This window comes from Ipomoea triloba, chromosome 12 (assembly GCF_003576645.1).
Source record: "Ipomoea triloba cultivar NCNSP0323 chromosome 12, ASM357664v1".
Classification (NCBI taxonomy): domain Eukaryota; kingdom Viridiplantae; phylum Streptophyta; class Magnoliopsida; order Solanales; family Convolvulaceae; genus Ipomoea; species Ipomoea triloba.
In genome coordinates this window covers 24,135,954-24,156,309 of record NC_044927.1, presented here as the reverse complement: position 1 = coordinate 24,156,309, position 20,356 = coordinate 24,135,954, and the positions used below count along the sequence as shown (strand labels likewise).

General features: G+C 36.9%; 3 protein-coding genes across 3 annotated transcripts; 1 reads left to right on the top strand and 2 right to left on the bottom strand.

Annotated features, from left to right (window-relative positions):
- The first annotated feature begins 8,579 nt into the window (after window positions 1-8,579).
- On the top strand, window positions 8,580-11,175 carry LOC115999678 (GDSL esterase/lipase At5g33370-like). The gene is made up of 5 exons (XM_031239536.1): window positions 8,580-8,935; window positions 9,577-9,713; window positions 9,812-10,054; window positions 10,221-10,473; window positions 10,808-11,175. Exons 1-5 carry the CDS (start codon window positions 8,638-8,640, stop codon window positions 11,038-11,040), a joined length of 1,164 nt encoding a protein of 387 aa, XP_031095396.1. The 5' UTR covers window positions 8,580-8,637; the 3' UTR covers window positions 11,041-11,175.
- Window positions 11,159-13,859, bottom strand: LOC115999676 (ankyrin repeat-containing protein At5g02620-like). Its single transcript, XM_031239535.1, has 3 exons — window positions 12,878-13,859; window positions 12,044-12,564; window positions 11,159-11,935 (listed from the first exon to the last, which is right to left on the bottom strand). Exons 1-3 carry the CDS (start codon window positions 13,458-13,460, stop codon window positions 11,336-11,338), a joined length of 1,704 nt encoding a protein of 567 aa, XP_031095395.1. The 5' UTR covers window positions 13,461-13,859; the 3' UTR covers window positions 11,159-11,335.
- Window positions 13,860-14,329: 470 nt separating this feature from the next.
- LOC116000158 (very-long-chain enoyl-CoA reductase-like) lies at window positions 14,330-16,452 on the bottom strand. The gene is made up of 2 exons (XM_031240194.1): window positions 16,037-16,452; window positions 14,330-14,907 (listed from the first exon to the last, which is right to left on the bottom strand). Exons 1-2 carry the CDS (start codon window positions 16,364-16,366, stop codon window positions 14,437-14,439), a joined length of 801 nt encoding a protein of 266 aa, XP_031096054.1. The 5' UTR covers window positions 16,367-16,452; the 3' UTR covers window positions 14,330-14,436.
- Between the last annotated feature and the right edge of the window lie 3,904 nt (window positions 16,453-20,356).

Here is a 20,356-nt window from a genome sequence, read left to right as displayed (position 1 = left end):
TTTGTGCACAACATTGTAGCAATTTTTTTTTTTTTAATTTCATAAACAATTGTTGTCCATGATGAATTGAATTTGAATTACTATATATATACTTTTATTCCATGCTGACATAGCACATATCTATTGGTAAACAAGAGATTAACATCTTGTTTCTATTATTAATCAATCAATTTATTTATTTATTTATTTATTTATTATTATTAGAATGAAAGCATAGCATATGATTAAAGTAACATTTGTAAAGAGTACATTAAACAATTTTTAACTTCTAATTTATACGGAGTAATTTTTATCCAACAACTCAGCTATCTTAACATTTTGTAACTTTCAACTTTTAACTTATAATTTTTCAAAATTCAACTAACTTTTCAACTAGGTAGAATAAACATTTTTCAGAGTTTAATTTGCAAAAGTATAATAATAAAATGTTTTTTAAACTTATAGAGAAATATATCATCGACATTAAATTGTTAGCAAAAATCCTTTAAGTAATTATACACCAAATTAGCTGCCAAATAAACACAAGTCTACTTCACTCATTTCCCTTAAGAAACAATGCGTTATGTTTAAACTAATTCTTCAATAAATCCATTTAGCATATTTGAATGCCAATCATGCCTCATATTTTTTATTTGAATACTGTTGACTCTAACCTGTGACCTCCCACTTGGGAGGGCAACACCTATGTCTCTTGACCACAAGATTTCTGGCACCAATTATGCCTCATATAGTTTTATTACAATAAAAATGAATTTGTATTGAGCTGACGGGCTCAAACTAAAAAATTCAATAGACAATTCTAACAAAAAGTTGAATTTGAAATTTTATGATTATCAAATTAACTTTTTTAACCGACTCAGACGGATGTTGTTTCTATATCCAACCACACTATAAATATTAGTGGTTGACCTCCCAATCTCTAACAAAAAAAAGAAATAATAATAATTTTTTTAAAAAGCAAAATTGGAAATCCAAAAAAAAAAAAAAAAAAAAAAGACAGGTGTATAGTTGGATAAAAATCTGTACAAATTAAAGTCTCAAGACAACCAAACAGATCCTTCAAGATTTACTGTTACTCTTCTCCGACGCAGCTCCATCTCGGACCACAGCCGTCTCTACATGGGCGGCGGCGGCGGCGTTGACTTGACCGGTGTTCTCCATGGTGCACCGCCCCTTCCGCCTTCCGCCGGGGATCTGCGTGCAGGGATTAGCACCAGACGAGGGCACGGGACCCCTGGGAAGTGATTGAATAACCAGATTATAGTTCACCCTCAACCATTGCTCTCCGTCTATAACCCTCGCCGCCCAAACATCATGGCAACCCAAAACAACAAACACCAAGAACATGACGGCCACATAGGACGTTTTAGCGTTGCAGGCCGTCATTTTCGTTTCCGTTTTCGATCCTAATAAAACCAGCAACAATTAAGGTGGCGTACGATTGTGTTGTGATTTTGATCGAAAAGGATTTGATTTGGTGGCGTTTAATTGTTAGTACGATGGGGGTGCATAATGTGTTTATGTAGTTGCGGAAGGGGGGTGGTTTGACTGGGAATTAGCTAGCCGCGTTTTTAAGGTTTGACAAGTAATCTGGTTGAGGAACCGAACACGGATGGTTGAAGTCCAAATGAGAACAGTACAGTTCCGGTTTTGAACATGTGTTAAGAGAAATGGAACAATATATTCTGGTTGTCTGCATGGCTATGGATGGCGTCACTTGTTTGACACATTGTCGTCAACTCTGTAGGAAGGAGCCTCTGTTTTCCCTTTTGGTAATATGATGTTTGGTTGGCAAAAGGGTAGGCTTGGAGGACACGTACATTTTAACATTTTTAGAGCCGGTGGGAGTGGGAGAGTTCCACCGCTTCAAACATCCTAAAACAAGGTTGTTTGGATGTCCAAGTGTCCAATTCAACTACCCCAAATTCACCGTCTCAACTACTCAAAATTAATTTCACTACACCAAAAAATGTTTCAATGAGAATATCTGATTTTTTTTGGTAATTACTCACTAAGTTTTCAGGCCACTGAGGCTCAAACTCACTCCCATCATTCATATGAGAGTGTAATCCGGGACATCGAGAGCTACTAGACCACAAAGTCTTTGGCTTATTTTTAATTTCTAAACAAACTACTTTTTCCCACTCTGTTCAGCCAAATAGAATCAAATTAAAGTGATTTTAAGCAAAGGAAATTTACCATATATAAATAGCGTTTATAGATTGTTTACCAATTCACACAATTCAATTTGAGTACGTGAACTAAATGAGGGACATTTTTTTCAAATATTGAAATCAAATCCTTGTTAATTGTAATAGGATTTAATTAGTGGAAAAGTTTCTTTATTTGTTTGATTGTAAATAAGAATTGTAATCAAATAAATAATTCTAATTATAAATAAATGAATGAATAAAAATATAGATCGAATGCATACACATACATGCATGTATGTATGTACTAAAGTTCTACATTGATAGCATGGATGATGACATTTTTTTCTCCTAATTTTTTATTTCATTGTTCAAAAGCTAAGTAAGGAATGAGAAAAATGAATGATTTTATGATAATAAAGGATTTGAATCCAATAATGAATTGAAGTTGCAAAAATAGGCAAACAAATCCAGACAACTTATTGTGTAGTTGTGTTATCACAGTCCAAAACAACGTCGTTTAAAAGAAAAAAATTCTCTACACACATGTTAGAATAATGAACATTCTGAGGTAAGATAATGTATTTTATGAGTTAGAATATTGTATTTTATGTGTTAGAGTAATGTTGCACTTATAAAGGAACATGCAATACTTTTTATGAAAAATGTAATACTTTTATTCATGATATAGTATTAGATTTTCTAAAATAAGTATTATATTTCATCTTGATCCAACTCATCTCACATATAAAGATCCATGAGACGATTTCACACAAATTTTTGCCAATTATTGGTGGGTGGTTCATATTATGAAATTTTGGATCCAAGAAGTAGGTTGTTTTATGACTTGCCTGCAAACCTTCTCATTTCCCTTTCATACATCTTTTCATTGCAACTTAGGACGACCGTCATGCCTCGTTTGTTCTAATATACTTGTCGGAAAATCTGTGCGTCCACACCAACTAGGTTGGTCATATACCCAAAAAGTGTAGGGCAAGTGGGAGAGACAAAGAAGAAGGTTAAGTGAAAGTGTTGATTGTTTGACAATATGCATTAAAATAATACTTGACATGTAATACCATGAGGTGAGGTTAATTTTGACCCAAAATAAATAAATAAATAAATCCCTTTATCCTGGCCGTTGTTATTGACGATTTGGTTGAGTATGAAGTAGTTATAAGTGTACATTAAGCATTTCATCAACTTTTTTTAATCAAGGAAGAATTAGTCATACACTTGGCACACTATATTTTTATTGTCTGACTTTCAATTCATACTTGTTCAAATCGTGGACCCATAGAAGTTGCTACACTTGTTTCTTCCTTTTCTATTTTTTGTTAAGGAGAAAATTTCTTACCAGATGCAATGAGTAAATCTCGTTCTTATATATATTTACTCACAAATTATACAGAAGAAATAAACTACATTAAAAATACCTTATGTGATAGACTCGATTAAAGGTGCACTTGTGTTTTCATTTTCAAATTTCATGCAAAACAAATTTTGATGTAATATTTTTTTTTAAAGGGAAAGAAAAAAATAAAAAATCTTGATGTAATATTTAAAATGAGAAAATGGTTCATATATTTTTTATGAGACAAATTTTATAATTAATCTTAATGGAAAAAGAATTACTTTCACTAAGTAAAATTCTTATCACATGTCTAGATTTTACTAGATATAAAAAGAAGTGATGATAAAAATCATGACCAACTTTTATTTTAAATCTGTCAAGATCGACATGTATCAACGAGGAGTAAAAAGAGGAGTAAAAAGTGAATGTAAGTGTAATATTACTCAATTTCAAAAGTGATCTCTCTATATATTATATTGCATATTTTCACTTAACTTTTTCTCCTTGATGAGTTCAAAATTGACAGAGTAGATTTAGTACTTGATTATTAATAATTTATCACGTTTATTTTTAATATTTTCAATAGTCAAAAATCAGAACTCATCGGACTACGGTAAATCGGTAAGGCCCTCTCCAATAGTTAATTTAGCGAGCAAATTGTCATTTTGGTCTACTGACTATAGGGGTTCTGTTAATTGCAGTCCACGACTTTCAAAACTGTTAATTGCGTACCATGACTATTCAATTCTTATCAATTTTGGTCACTCCGGCCAAATTGCCGGCCACATGTCGCCGAAAGTAAAAATAATGAGGGTATTTTAGTCATTTCACATCTTTCTCTTCTTCTCCGGCGAATTCTTCTTCTTCTCCAGCGCATTCTTCTTCTTCTCCGGCGAATTCTTCTTCTTCTCCATCGATCTCAGCTTGTTCGCCGCCGCCGCTTCTTTCACCTCATCCTTCTCGTTACTGTACATCGTCATCGCCATGTTCTTCTCCAACGCCATGTTTTCTGATAAAAAATTTGGCAGATTTAATTTGTTCTCGTTGCTGAACAAGATTAAAAAAAAATGGTTCAGATTTAATTTTTTATCTGCCAAATTTCTTAGCTGGTAGATTTAATTTTTTATCAGAAACAGATAATACTATTTATTTGTTCTCCACCGCCAAGTATAAATTCTTCTTCTCATTCCTGTACTATCTTAACCATGCATGCAAATACATTTGGCATATTTAATTTGTTCGAATTTTGATTAAAAAGACCTAGGTTTGCATCGCTTGGCCGAAGAATTGAAGAAGAAGAATTCGCCAGAGAAGAAGAAAAGAAATGTGAAATGACTAAAATACCCTCGCTATTTTAACTTTTAAAATTTTCCGGCGACATTTGGCCGGCAATTTGGCCGGAGTGACCAAAATTGATAAAAATTGAATAGTCATGGTATGCAATTAACAGTTTTGAAAGTCGTGGACTGCAATTAACAAGACCCTTATAGTTAGTGGACCAAAATGACAAGTTTTAAGAAAGAATTTTCCACTTAAAAGAGAGAGAAGGAGGAGAGAGACGATGAAATTTTCTCCTGCAAATAAAAGGGTTTTACAGAGTAGTGGGACCCATTTCATTTTTGCTGCACTTCCTGATAGCTGTGTGACAGCTACTACCGCGCCCGTAATAGTTAAACTTTAATTTTTTTATATTTTTTTTAAAAATCAGCTTTTAATTTATTTTTTATATATTTTTCATTTTTCTACCATCTTCTCTTTCCTAATCACACTATTCAAAATCCACAATAAAAACTACACTAATGGGGATGGCCTAATGATAGCAGTCCACATCAGATCGAGCAATAGTTATACAATGGACTCGGGTTCACCTTGCAAGGTGGACTCATAATAATTTACATACTAAATGTTCATAATTCAAATTGTGAACATTCACTATGTAAATTGTGAACATTAAGTATTTAAACGGTGTGTTTTGGATCCGAGTCCACCCTAAGATAACCCGAGTCCACATAATAATTTGGCAAGATCGTGATACTGGGCTGGCCCATCAACTCCCTTCTTCGATCAGTCATGGTCAATCTCATGCAGGATTGGGTCGTAAGTTGCATTAAATACATATAGTTATAGTGGTTTAATTTAGTTTAGAGGCAATATCTATCTGATGCATTAATGTAAAACCAAAAATATAGGCTTGAATTGCGGTTTTTAAGGTTTCTATGTATCCGTCTATGAAGTAAGCTTTGTGACTTTAATCGATAAAGAAGATAACTCAACTTAAGCTGTCATCGACTCAAATCAAGAAGGCTAATAAATTGTTCTCATGAAGAGTTCAATTTAGAATCTTACTTCTTATCAATTTAAGTGTCCAACCACTTTATGTGGAGTATCTCGACAAAGGTGTTGCATGTGACAGATGGCATATTAACATATTATAGTTATATAATCTGGAGGATGCGATTGAGCGGAAGAGACTCATCCATCCTTAACCAAATGTCAAGGGTTCGATCAATAAATATTGAAGGTTGGTATTCAAAGTGTTATGTAATTTTGCTGCCAACCAAACAGTTATTATGCGGTCATGGTCAAGCAACCTAGGCAGGAATATGACCATGAATTGGCCCCCTTCCCAATTACTATTCTTCACCTCATTTCAATGGCAATTTATTTGGCTACTAATTATGCTATTCAATGCACTGCATTATTATTACCAACTATCTAATTTTGAATTTCATTTTTGTGATTAAAACAATAATGAAGTAATTGACCAAGTTGAGATTCTTTTAATTTCTTTTTTTTTTTTTTGAACAACAATTTCTTTTCTTAAGATTTGATAATAATTTAATTTTGAAATAGTCTAAACACAATGTATTTATCAAATATTTAGGATCTTTATTTAGAGTAGATAATGACAATCAAATAGTTTAGAGTTTAATTCATTGTTTCAAATAATAATAATAATAATAATTATTATTATTATTATTATTATTGTTGTTGTTGTTGTTGTTGTTGTTGTTGTTGTTTTTGTTGGTGGTGGTGGTGGTGGTGGTGGTGGTGGTTTTATGGCCACGAGGTAGCCGTATGGCAGACCAACACAATCGTAAAACAAAGGAAATAATAATAAAATACTGAAAAGTAATGAGACAGCGCACGTAAAAGTCGACGATCTAAACATGTCGTAGTGAGGGTGCGACTGACTTTGCTAGGAAGTGGTGTCTAGTATCTAGAGCCCACAGACCGACCACCTTTATCAGTGGATGGGCCGGGCTCAGTTGCCCACTAGCCCGCTTGGCGTAGGCAGTCTGGTAGCGGCGCCTGACCGAGTGCAGCACTCAGAGGTGGCGAGGCGAGATTCCTGAGGATCTTGTCCAAATTTGGCAGTATGCTTTCCTAGTCCATATTAGGCAACAATTATGGCGATTTTGGTAGTTTAGGCAACCTTCCTAAAGTCAAATTTGTTAAAGATCATATTGCTTTCCTTCTAGAGGTTCATTATTCTTGTATAAATACTATCTGCGGTCACATTGTGAGAGGTTGAGATTTTAATACAAGAACAGTTACTCTATCTATCTCATTGTTTTTCAGTATTTTTTTTTTTTGTTTTATGGTTGTGTTGACCCGCCGTACGGCTATCTCTAACAACAACAACAACACCAATAATAATAATAAAAGCAAAAATGACATTCATGAGGAATAAAGAAATCCTAAATACAATGAGGGGTGGTAATTGGTAAGATAACTCGATGATTGGAACAGAATGAGACCCTATCATCTTAGTAAGGACATAAGCTATAGGAAAACATTGTTGATCATTTGGCTTAAATGTGATGAAAAAAAAGTAAAGCATATTTAATACAATCAATAAAAATAAAACCCCTTAGTCTTTGACGTAATTTATGCCTAGTGCAGACCTAGTTTGCAAAGTGGTACGTCCCCAAGATCCCAACTTTGCAGCATTTTATGATTTGGACACCCTCATGTCAAATATAATCAAAGTAAAATAATTGAGTTCACATCACAGTTTAATTAATCAAACACATCAAAATAATTTTAGAAGTATTATTTTGCTAACAATCACAGTCCGCAGAAAATAAAGTTCAAAATTTATCAATACTGAAAAAGAATATATGAATTTATCTTTATTGTGTCACTAGTGTATAAGTATTTAAAGACCTATAGGTCAGGTAGTGGAGTACATCCCGATTTACTTCCTCTACCAATTCAATTACCAAATGCAGGAGCAGAGAGCTAGGAATTCTTAAATGTGTCTTGGGCCATTCCAAGTTCTAAGTATCCAGTAAAGCTCCCAAAATAATTAAGCATTGTAAAGATCATAATAAGATAAGTCTCAACAGCGTTTATAGATATAAAGTAGCTAGTAGAGTTCATCCGTTAACTGCACTAACATAATTTGGAAGGTGGGACACTAGTATAATAAGCTTTCATTTTTAACACATTGAGGCATAAGACCCTTAATTAAGGTAGGATATATATTGAGAATTTTCAAGTTCACGCATGGACTTGTGTGATAAAAATTCTGACCATCGAAAAAGTAGTTAAAAATTTAATTCGATGTGCTGAAAGTGATAAAAAATTAACCTGCTAGACTAAGGCCTGTTTGATAAATAATTAGTCAGCCAATTTTGGCTTATTTGACCATTATTAATTGTTTGACTTGGTTAAAACATCAATATAAGTGTTTGGTTAATAAGTTTTTTGTGACTCCAAAATACTAAATTTCAAAAGACTACTCAAAACAACATTTTCAATTAGTCATTCGAGAAAAGAAATTATACCAAACAACTATTAGCTAACAGCTAATAATTTATCAAACACTTTTCTACCATCAGTTATATTATCAATTAATTATACCTTCTAACCTAATTAGCTAACAGTCATTTACCAAACAGGCCTAAAAATTCTAGATTTCTGATCACTATTAAATGATCAAATATTTCAAGGGTGCTCAATAATTGTAACTTGTGAGGTAAGGTTGTAGCTAGTGTCCAGCATCGAATCCTACCTATAAATCCACTACTCACTTTACATTACAAGAAAACAACCCAAGAAAGTATCAACTCCCTTGTTATAACCAAAAACATCCAGTAGATACAGTGTAGCTAGGCATTTCCGGCAATGGCCATTGCTAGGTCTTGGCCTACTACTAGTGATCAAAAGTACTATCGTCTTTGCATGGTTTTATTATGCTTCATTATCTTGATCTTAGGGGCTTCTTCTTCTTCTTCTTCTGCTACCCAAGTTGATAATAAGGGTCGAGCATTGTTTGTGTTCGGCGACTCTCTTGTGGACGCGGGCAATAACAACTATATTGGGTCGTGTGCCCGGGCAGACTCGCCGCCCTATGGCCTTGACTACCCAACTCACTCCCCCACCGGCCGTTTCTCAAACGGCTTCAACATCGCCGACATTCTCAGTTCAGTACACACCACTAAGTTTCTTCCCTTAATTAGCTTGCATGCTAGCTTATTATATTCTTCATAAACAAAACTACTTCAGATTTATATATGCATGAAATTAAATGCGCAACCTTAGTTTAACATGTGTAGTTTATAGTTTACTAGCTAGTTTTTTTTTCCACTTTTGGTCCTTTCACTTTTGGTCCCAAGACATAAAACATGATGATCATTTCCATATTTAATTATGATTATTAATTTTTCACATTTGGTTCCATAATTTTTAAATCTTTACTTCCTTCGACCTAATTTTCAGTTATTAGTGAGCAAATTTTAAGCAAGTAACTTCTTTTTGAAGGGTACAATTGTCATTTCCACTACCTTCCCAGAAAAGTTTAAGGAAAAAGTAATTAAAATTGACAATTTTACCAATCACAGGTAATCAAAAATTAGAACGGAGGGATCAAATGTGACAATGATTAATTAGGTCGAAGGACCAAATGAGATAAGGATTTAAAAATCGTAGGTACAAATGTAAAAAAAATTAATAATCGATGGCCAAATGTGAATATAGTCTCATAGTGGTGGGACAGAAATGGAAAAACCTCCTTTATTACGCATTGTAACAAGTTGTTTGGAAATAATGCATGAACGTTTGCAGGTCAGCAGATCGGTGCACGGGAGTCGCCATTGCCGTACTTGAGCCCGGAGATTCACCAGGAAAGAGGAAGGCTGCTTGCCGGTGCCAATTTTGCATCAGCAGGAGTCGGAATTCTTAACGACACCGGAACACAATTCGTAATACCAAATCAAAATCTGTCGCCTTTTAATTTGATGCATTCTTACATTTCTGTTGCTTGAAGCTCTTAACAATGGCGAAGATATTTGAATTGCAGGAAAGTATAATCAGAATGCCGGAACAGCTGCATTACTTCAGCGAATATCAGCACCGTTTGCGTGCGCAGATCGGAGCCGACCGCGCCAGAGAGCTCGTGAACCAGGCTCTGGTTCTCATCGCCGTGGGAGGCAATGATTTTGTGAACAACTACTATCTCACTCCCAACTCCACCAGGTCTCAACAATTCGATCTCCCACATTATGTCTGCCATCTCATCTCCGAATACCAAAAACTTTTGACAGTAAGTGGTTTTTTAGGGGTGAACATTTCGATTTAGGTTATTAGAAGATAATCAAAACTGAATTAAACAGTTCTTCTCTTCTTCCAAAGTTGAATCCCTGAATTAAACAGTTTTTTTAGTATTATTAGTTGTTGGTCGGACCATATTTAATTTTTTAGGGTTGCAGAGGCTGTATAAGTTGGGAGCTCGGAGGGTACTTGTGACAGGCACAGGACCGCTTGGGTGTGTCCCTGCAGAATTGGCACAGCGCAGCAAGAGAGGGGAGTGTGCATCTGAGCTGCAAAGGGCTGCATCTCTATTCAACCCACAACTCATTGAGATGTTGCAGGGGCTTAACACAAGACTAGGCAGCTCAGTTTTCATTGCTGCAAATACACACCAAGTTCACACTGATTTCATCACCAATCCTCATGCATTTGGTATGAAAATTTGAAAACCTATACATTTTTAGTGACCAAGGAAACCCGCAATCACTACCTGAACGTGTGTACTGGGTAAACCTCACCTTGTGTTCCTAGTCAGGACCATAAACCAATCTAGGTTGCATATAGCTGACCAGCTCAAACTAAGAAGGCCAATAGATCGCTTCTGCTAAGGGTCAAACTTGTAATCTTATAGTTACCAAGTCAGCTGTCTAACTAATTTGGCTGGAGTTCCCTGAAACCTTCTACTTTGATCACATTTCAACTGCAAACTCTCAGAAAACAAAATGCAGTAATGTATGGATTATTAACTGTTTGTGCAATGTTGCAGGATTTGTAACATCAAAAATGGCATGCTGTGGGCAAGGGCCATATAATGGCATTGGCCTTTGCACGTCGTCGTCCAACCTGTGCTGGAATAGAGATCAGTATGCATTCTGGGATCCCTTCCACCCATCCGAGAAGGCGAACAGAATAATTGTTCAGCAGATCATGACTGGCTCCACAGAGTATATGATTCCCATGAATCTCAGCACCATTCTTGCCTTGGATTCTAAGGCATAACCCTTTCATTTTATGTTGTTGGCAACAATAGTGTTTGCCTGCTTAGAAGCATAGTGTGTTCTCAAAGATGCAAAGCAATGTGTTTTTCCATGTTAGAAGATGTAGCTAATCAATGAACTTAAGCATTTCAAAGAACATCATTATATTCCACAATTGAACAAACATTAGTCCAAACTGATGCCTAGAGGTTTTCCTCTAGTTTTTACACGAACCCAAACCGAATTCTTGGTTTAGCCTTCGAACCAAGTCCAAACATTCGGTTTGGTTACCTTGGAATCCTGGAGGGAATGGTTTTTCATACGACAACTGAGTTATGAGTTCTTCCATATGCATGACCACACAAACGAGTTTTCTTGGCTATCTTGTCGAAATGCAGCTTCTTCAACAGATGAAAATACACGAGGAAGAAGCAGCAACCGACTACACACGATGAAATTGCGAGTCCGGAACCACTAGGCAGTACTGCATACGTGCCAGTAACAAAGGCGATGACCATTGCTCCCATGGCAACTATGGTGAAGCAAAACGCCCAGACGAGGCGGTTAAAGAGTTTAGTCTGGTCTGCATAAAGCGCGGTGATGAAGTACATAAAAACCGCAGAGGTTGATAGCACGAGGGATACCGTGTCTGATATGAAGAACGCTTTAAAAGCCATCTTTCTCATTAGCACCGGGAGGCCTTCTTCTGGGCCGGAATTAGCATTGAAACCGCCTGGCACGGTGAAACCAGCCGTGAAAGTTACTGTTGCAATAAGCGCAGCCACAATCAAATGCGTTTCGCATAGTTTCTTTAGGTGTTCTTTCCTCATGTGTTCTTTGTCACTGTCGTCTTTGTTGATCACATTCCGTAGACCTCGAGTGGCACCAAAAAGCTTCAGCTCTCTCTTAATAAGACTCTGCAGCACATAAACCAACCATTTGATCAAAACGAAAATTGAATGCAATCCAACAGAGAGAACTGTTTCTGTATTGTATTGAAAGGTCTCTCTATCGAGTTTTCATACCTTCAAAGTTGTGAAGTGACGACTAGACGATGCAATATCCAGTGGCGTTAAATTTGCTGCATTATAAACACTTTTATCCACTCTGGGATTACAAATAAGATTCTGGATGTGAGAGCCGTGCATGGCGAGCAGATGAAGAGGCGTGTTTCCTTCAGCGTCTTTCTCATTAATGAGGCTGTTAAACAAAGGATTGTTGAGCAGCACTTTTACCGCACTCGCTTGGTTACTCTCCACAGCAATGTGAAGAACATTTCTCCCGCTATAGTCAACCACCTCGTAGCAATCAGGGCATTGCAGAATCAGTTCCAACATTGTGTTCGTGTGCCCGTGACTCGCTGCAATATGAAGAGCAGTCTTCCCCTCTTTGTTCCTATTATACGCTATCGACGAATCATGCTCGAGCAACATCCTTGCAATCATAGCATGGTCAAAATGCGCTGCAAAGTGAAGGGGACTCCACCAATCTTCGTCAACTAGCTTAGTTAGATGCGGTTTCAGTTCCAGTATCTTTGCTGTCAAATCTGGTGGAAGTCGAAAAGAAAATCCACATTAGTTTAAATGAAGCCTCTAAGGGCCGAACCAGCTCTGATACCATGTTATAATCTAAGATTGAGCTAACTCGGGTATAATGCACCAAGGCCAGATCACACTAAAAGATTGAATACAATCAATAAGCTTGTCTAACCTATGGCCTTATAAACCAATATGTTTGTAGAACTCTTAACAGTTTCCATAATTAGAACTGATTATAAGGAAACTGCATATCTAAAGAAGAAAGCATACAGTAAATAATCATGAGAACCTGAGAATTGAAACTAGGGAAATCGAAATTACGCTGATTGTGGCAGATAACTGAAGCGTGCAGAGCCGTTCTATTCTTAGGACCGCCATAGGCGGCTGAATCACAGGCCTGCAAAATCATGACAGCCAGATCGTCATATCCTCTCTCAGCAGCCAAGTAAAGCGGGGCTTCTCTAGCCTTGTTGCTATAATAGGGGAACCCGGGATCTTCCTTTAGCAGGAACTCGACAACCTCAGTTTTGCGGTTTCTCACCGCCAAGTGCAAAGCAGTATCTCCTTGGCAATTCTCCCGCCTGATTATCCCCTCGGCTGCACCAACACTGCTCTCCAAGTCCTTTCCAAATCTTCTCGCGGTCTCAATGATCACTCGAACTACAGAAGCGTGCCCTTCTCTCGATGCAATATGCAGACACGTCTCGCCTTTAGCGTTCACCTGCCACAGCAGCAAAGAGCACATCTTCAAGATCTCTTCCACACACTGGCTCCTGCCAAACTGGGCTGCAACGTGTGCCACTGTGTTCATGTTTGGGGTGAATTTGAATGGGAGCAGATGCCTGTGTCGCCCGAGAATATCAACGTTCCCATCCATTGCAGCATTGAACAGATGGCAATCCATCTAAGCACTCAAGAGCTTCAGTAACAGAACTTCATCTTTCTGCTGTTACATAATGTATCTTGAAATCTGCTTCCAATAGCACAAGAAGAAGACTTCCCAGTAGACTGTTCAAAGTCAGGTCAATTTAAAATATATGTATATATATATACTATTTTAAAAATATGATTTGGTGGATGATAGAACATGTGTGTACTATCATAATTTTGTGGTCATCTATCATAGGGTCAGTCAGGGGTCAATTCTTTAGCTTTAAAGTTTGGTCAATGCTGGCAAGCTCACTGCTCATACTCTATTCCTAATTTCCTATGGAAATTGGAAAAGGGTAAGCTTGCTCTTGCTCCCACGAAAACTTTAGCCACATGTCTTCGCCCACGAAGCTTCCTTGCCCTTAGGATCCCACACCCTGGCCTACAAAATAGTGGAAGGGTAAATCACAGTGATTTAGTTGCCTGTTAGATGAGAAGACCAATGCCTACAAAAAGCTCACCACATTGAGTATAACTCCAACACTGCAATTGTCAAGGCTCGGTCATATGTCCTTGCCCACAATCTACCAGCCAATAACTAAATGAGTTGCTTGTGCAAGCACTTTACTCACATGTCTTAATTTTATTGAAAAATAAAATAAAATGAATAAAAACTATGACCCACTTTTTTTTTCTAGCAATCACAACATATCACGTCAGTAAAAAGTGAAAGTCCCCATGCCTTTTTCTGAACCTACTAATCATGTGGTCCTTTTGAAGATCAATTATTTATTGGTACTTGATACCTAACTTCTGCCATATGAAGACCAATACCATCAATACCCATCCCTTAAAAAGTACAGAATGAAATAGAGGAAACAGATAGTAATAAACTGTATATAATTTTGCTAGAATGATTCAACAGCTTTCTTTTTATTTTGAGAATGACAGTACAGATCTTATAAGAACTTTTATAGTTTCAACTTCAAATATGAAGTATCAACTGCAAATCAGAATACATAGGGTATCAAAGCCTTTACATTCTTGGGGAAGTTTTCAAATTTGGAAAGGTACCATTTCCTAGTGACAAAACTCCTACTCATTAGGTACACCGCTATACCCACAGTGCAGCAAAACGTAAAGAGCGTTTGGGAGATAAAAGAAATCCCAACAAAAGCAATGATCTCGAAAAGATAGTGAGGGCATATAACCAAACCAAAGAGTCCACCTTGCGGGATTTTGTAGCCCTTCTCGTTCTTGCCTCTCATCCTGGAAAGGAGGTAATGATGATAGAAGTTACCTGAGATTCCAATGAGGAATATCAGAAAACCTATATACTTGAGATCAATTGGCGGCTCGGGAAATCCTTGAGTTAGGGATTGGATATATATCACGCCTGCAGCAGCAAATAGATAGCTGGACGAAATAATGATGACAGAATCCAACATCATCCCGCCACTGTATTTGTGAATGAACAGAACCTGCAAATAGAACGAGCAATTTCATCAATTGGTTGCCAGACCCGTTATAATTTGCTCCAGCATATCCATAAATGATTATAAAGTTATAACAGCCCAGCTAAACCTATGGAATCAGCAGCAAATGTAACTCTCATATATCAGAAGCACCAATCAAGAATTGAATATTTACCAACCCCTTCCCTCGGGAAAAAAGTATACCGCACTACCAAATGTACATACATTTAATGTTCACTTAATAACACACTGACATACCATACTAAAGCCAAATACACCTCGTTTTATCAATACCTATTCATAGAAAATTAGCACAGAAGAAAAGCTAATTTCCACTTCCCCAACAATTATTGCCTATGCAGATATCAACAACTATTCATACAAAGTGAGCACAGAAGAAACGCTAATCTCCACTTCCCCAACAATTATTGCCTATGCAGATATCAATAACTATTCATACAAAGTGAAGACAGAAGAAAAGCTACTTTCCACTTCCCCAACAATTCATTGGCTGTGCTGACTGGAAAATAATCTTCTCCAGCATATTAATAAAATGAAAAAAAGAAATGATTATGACAGCCCAACAAAAAGGGACTAGGCCAATAATATGGAATTGGCAGAAATTGCAGGAAACTGACATATTTGGCTTATATCAGATATGCTCAGATGGAAAAATTTGTCCTCAGAGTGGCTCAGACAAGTAGGTTATGCAGTTGGGCATAATCACAACACCAATTAAGGCACCATTTGCAGCCTAAGTGCCTAACATCTTGAGATTACTAACCTTGCATATTTAGTGAAGCTATTCTCAAAATAAATGAAATTAATCGTCCAAACATTCTACTAATTGACAAGAGAAGCATTATTCCCCAATAAAAAGCACTCATAACATTATTCAAAACATAGAAACCTAGGAACCATCCAAATTCGTCGGGCTGTTGGAGCGACACCTTCTTAATTTGAGCCTTTCAGGTATGGACAAAATAGACTAATTTATTGTCTTTTGTTGACTAAGATCACAAGTCAGATAATGGTTGCAAATTCTAGTAACTAAAAAAAACATAGAAACCTACAACTGATAACAAGATTAAATTTTTCCTTTTTCTCTAAAATTGTTAGGGAAAAGGGTTGTCACCTCAAGGACCCTTTTGAGGAAATGGATGGTAACAGCCAATTTGACCATGAAGAACCTTGAATCTCCATCTGGGAAGATCACAAAGGAAGCAAGACCAGCAAGGGAAGCAGGGGCATACAAAATGAACATTCCAAGCACGCTGGACACTTTGACCTGAGAGGCAGAATTGGGACTGGAATTCCAGAACTTGGAATATTTAAGGTGGTTTCCGAGCAATTCTGAGACGCCCAAAAATCCCAGAAACAGAAGGGTCAAACCAGACAAGACTTTGACATAAATGGAAGAAGGCTCTTCGTAAACAATCTTGTGAAACTGAAACATCTCCGCCATCGTCAGAACTCGCGATTCTTTCTGCTCTAAAATGGTGGCGCGATTCAAGCTTTATTAGGTTTGAAGGAAAGTCCGAGATCACTGTGGAAATGTCGATGAATACCTTGATGAGGTCGTTGCTACGTCATAAACGTAAGCGTGTCGTTAAGGAATCAAATTTGTCAACGGCATTCCATTCAAATTTCCGTCTGTACATATTGCCTCATAACAGAGAAACCTTACCAGTCACGTTTGTTGGCTGAAAATTACAATTTCATTCCTATATAATTCTCACTTAATTTTAAAAGTAAGTAAATTCTTTTGTTTAGTTGGTGAAACTAGTACAAAGTGAGTCAAAATTTACGGGTCAACTCGCACTCGTCTCACTCGTCTCACAATGTGATGGATTATGATCATGAAAAAATAGACCTGTAAAAGTTTTGGTGAAAATTTAGTTAATTATTTTATAATTGAAATATTTTAATTTGGTTAACGGTTAATTCAATCTCCGAACGTGTCAACTAATACATATATCCACTTGGATAGCAAATTCAATGCAAACTGGGGATGGAGTATGATGGTTCTAGAGGCCCACCAGATTGCTTGAGAGATCTTTTCCTGGTCGAGATCTTTTCCTGGTCGACACATACGGTATCATGACACAAAGGATTAACTAGTAGATACTCTCGAAATTCTTCTCTGACGTACCAAAAGAATATCTATATGAGACTTGTAGATAGGGACTTGGCCCTAATCATAGTTGTTGCTTACAGCTTATCAACTTCTTCTGGCAACTGATTCTCTGAATCATCACTCCTCATTTCCCATGAACTCTCCTTCTTGTGTTTCTGCATCCCATTCACCTTCTCCATCAGTGTTAGCAGCACGTTATGGTTCAAGAACTCATAGTCCCGCAAATGTTGCAAAAACTTAGTTAATGTAGGATGAATTGAAGCATATACTTCATCTCAACTAAAAGCCTAAACTGATAGTTGGCATGAGATTGACTCTGATACCGAATTGAAGCATATGCTCTATGTAGTTGGATTATACATTTATGCTTATATATTATATATATTATATGCTCAGCATGATGCAATAGCCACAGACTGACAGAGATAGTTCAGGTTCAGGATCTCATATCTGTACCTGTATGTCCAGATGGCATACAGAAGCTGGATTGATGCAATGGCCACTGAGACTGATCTCACCATGCTTATCATCCATGACTGCTGCTCCATTTCATACACTCTTGTATCTATATTTCAAAAAAAAAAAAAAAAAAAAAAAANAAATCCCAACAAAAGCAATGATCTCGAAAAGATAGTGAGGGCATATAACCAAACCAAAGAGTCCACCTTGCGGGATTTTGTAGCCCTTCTCGTTCTTGCCTCTCATCCTGGAAAGGAGGTAATGATGATAGAAGTTACCTGAGATTCCAATGAGGAATATCAGAAAACCTATATACTTGAGATCAATTGGCGGCTCGGGAAATCCTTGAGTTAGGGATTGGATATATATCACGCCTGCAGCAGCAAATAGATAGCTGGACGAAATAATGATGACAGAATCCAACATCATCCCGCCACTGTATTTGTGAATGAACAGAACCTGCAAATAGAACGAGCAATTTCATCAATTGGTTGCCAGACCCGTTATAATTTGCTCCAGCATATCCATAAATGATTATAAAGTTATAACAGCCCAGCTAAACCTATGGAATCAGCAGCAAATGTAACTCTCATATATCAGAAGCACCAATCAAGAATTGAATATTTACCAACCCCTTCCCTCGGGAAAAAAGTATACCGCACTACCAAATGTACATACATTTAATGTTCACTTAATAACACACTGACATACCATACTAAAGCCAAATACACCTCGTTTTATCAATACCTATTCATAGAAAATTAGCACAGAAGAAAAGCTAATTTCCACTTCCCCAACAATTATTGCCTATGCAGATATCAACAACTATTCATACAAAGTGAGCACAGAAGAAACGCTAATCTCCACTTCCCCAACAATTATTGCCTATGCAGATATCAATAACTATTCATACAAAGTGAAGACAGAAGAAAAGCTACTTTCCACTTCCCCAACAATTCATTGGCTGTGCTGACTGGAAAATAATCTTCTCCAGCATATTAATAAAATGAAAAAAAGAAATGATTATGACAGCCCAACAAAAAGGGACTAGGCCAATAATATGGAATTGGCAGAAATTGCAGGAAACTGACATATTTGGCTTATATCAGATATGCTCAGATGGAAAAATTTGTCCTCAGAGTGGCTCAGACAAGTAGGTTATGCAGTTGGGCATAATCACAACACCAATTAAGGCACCATTTGCAGCCTAAGTGCCTAACATCTTGAGATTACTAACCTTGCATATTTAGTGAAGCTATTCTCAAAATAAATGAAATTAATCGTCCAAACATTCTACTAATTGACAAGAGAAGCATTATTCCCCAATAAAAAGCACTCATAACATTATTCAAAACATAGAAACCTAGGAACCATCCAAATTCGTCGGGCTGTTGGAGCGACACCTTCTTAATTTGAGCCTTTCAGGTATGGACAAAATAGACTAATTTATTGTCTTTTGTTGACTAAGATCACAAGTCAGATAATGGTTGCAAATTCTAGTAACTAAAAAAAACATAGAAACCTACAACTGATAACAAGATTAAATTTTTCCTTTTTCTCTAAAATTGTTAGGGAAAAGGGTTGTCACCTCAAGGACCCTTTTGAGGAAATGGATGGTAACAGCCAATTTGACCATGAAGAACCTTGAATCTCCATCTGGGAAGATCACAAAGGAAGCAAGACCAGCAAGGGAAGCAGGGGCATACAAAATGAACATTCCAAGCACGCTGGACACTTTGACCTGAGAGGCAGAATTGGGACTGGAATTCCAGAACTTGGAATATTTAAGGTGGTTTCCGAGCAATTCTGAGACGCCCAAAAATCCCAGAAACAGAAGGGTCAAACCAGACAAGACTTTGACATAAATGGAAGAAGGCTCTTCGTAAACAATCTTGTGAAACTGAAACATCTCCGCCATCGTCAGAACTCGCGATTCTTTCTGCTCTAAAATGGTGGCGCGATTCAAGCTTTATTAGGTTTGAAGGAAAGTCCGAGATCACTGTGGAAATGTCGATGAATACCTTGATGAGGTCGTTGCTACGTCATAAACGTAAGCGTGTCGTTAAGGAATCAAATTTGTCAACGGCATTCCATTCAAATTTCCGTCTGTACATATTGCCTCATAACAGAGAAACCTTACCAGTCACGTTTGTTGGCTGAAAATTACAATTTCATTCCTATATAATTCTCACTTAATTTTAAAAGTAAGTAAATTCTTTTGTTTAGTTGGTGAAACTAGTACAAAGTGAGTCAAAATTTACGGGTCAACTCGCACTCGTCTCACTCGTCTCACAATGTGATGGATTATGATCATGAAAAAATAGACCTGTAAAAGTTTTGGTGAAAATTTAGTTAATTATTTTATAATTGAAATATTTTAATTTGGTTAACGGTTAATTCAATCTCCGAACGTGTCAACTAATACATATATCCACTTGGATAGCAAATTCAATGCAAACTGGGGATGGAGTATGATGGTTCTAGAGGCCCACCAGATTGCTTGAGAGATCTTTTCCTGGTCGAGATCTTTTCCTGGTCGACACATACGGTATCATGACACAAAGGATTAACTAGTAGATACTCTCGAAATTCTTCTCTGACGTACCAAAAGAATATCTATATGAGACTTGTAGATAGGGACTTGGCCCTAATCATAGTTGTTGCTTACAGCTTATCAACTTCTTCTGGCAACTGATTCTCTGAATCATCACTCCTCATTTCCCATGAACTCTCCTTCTTGTGTTTCTGCATCCCATTCACCTTCTCCATCAGTGTTAGCAGCACGTTATGGTTCAAGAACTCATAGTCCCGCAAATGTTGCAAAAACTTAGTTAATGTAGGATGAATTGAAGCATATAC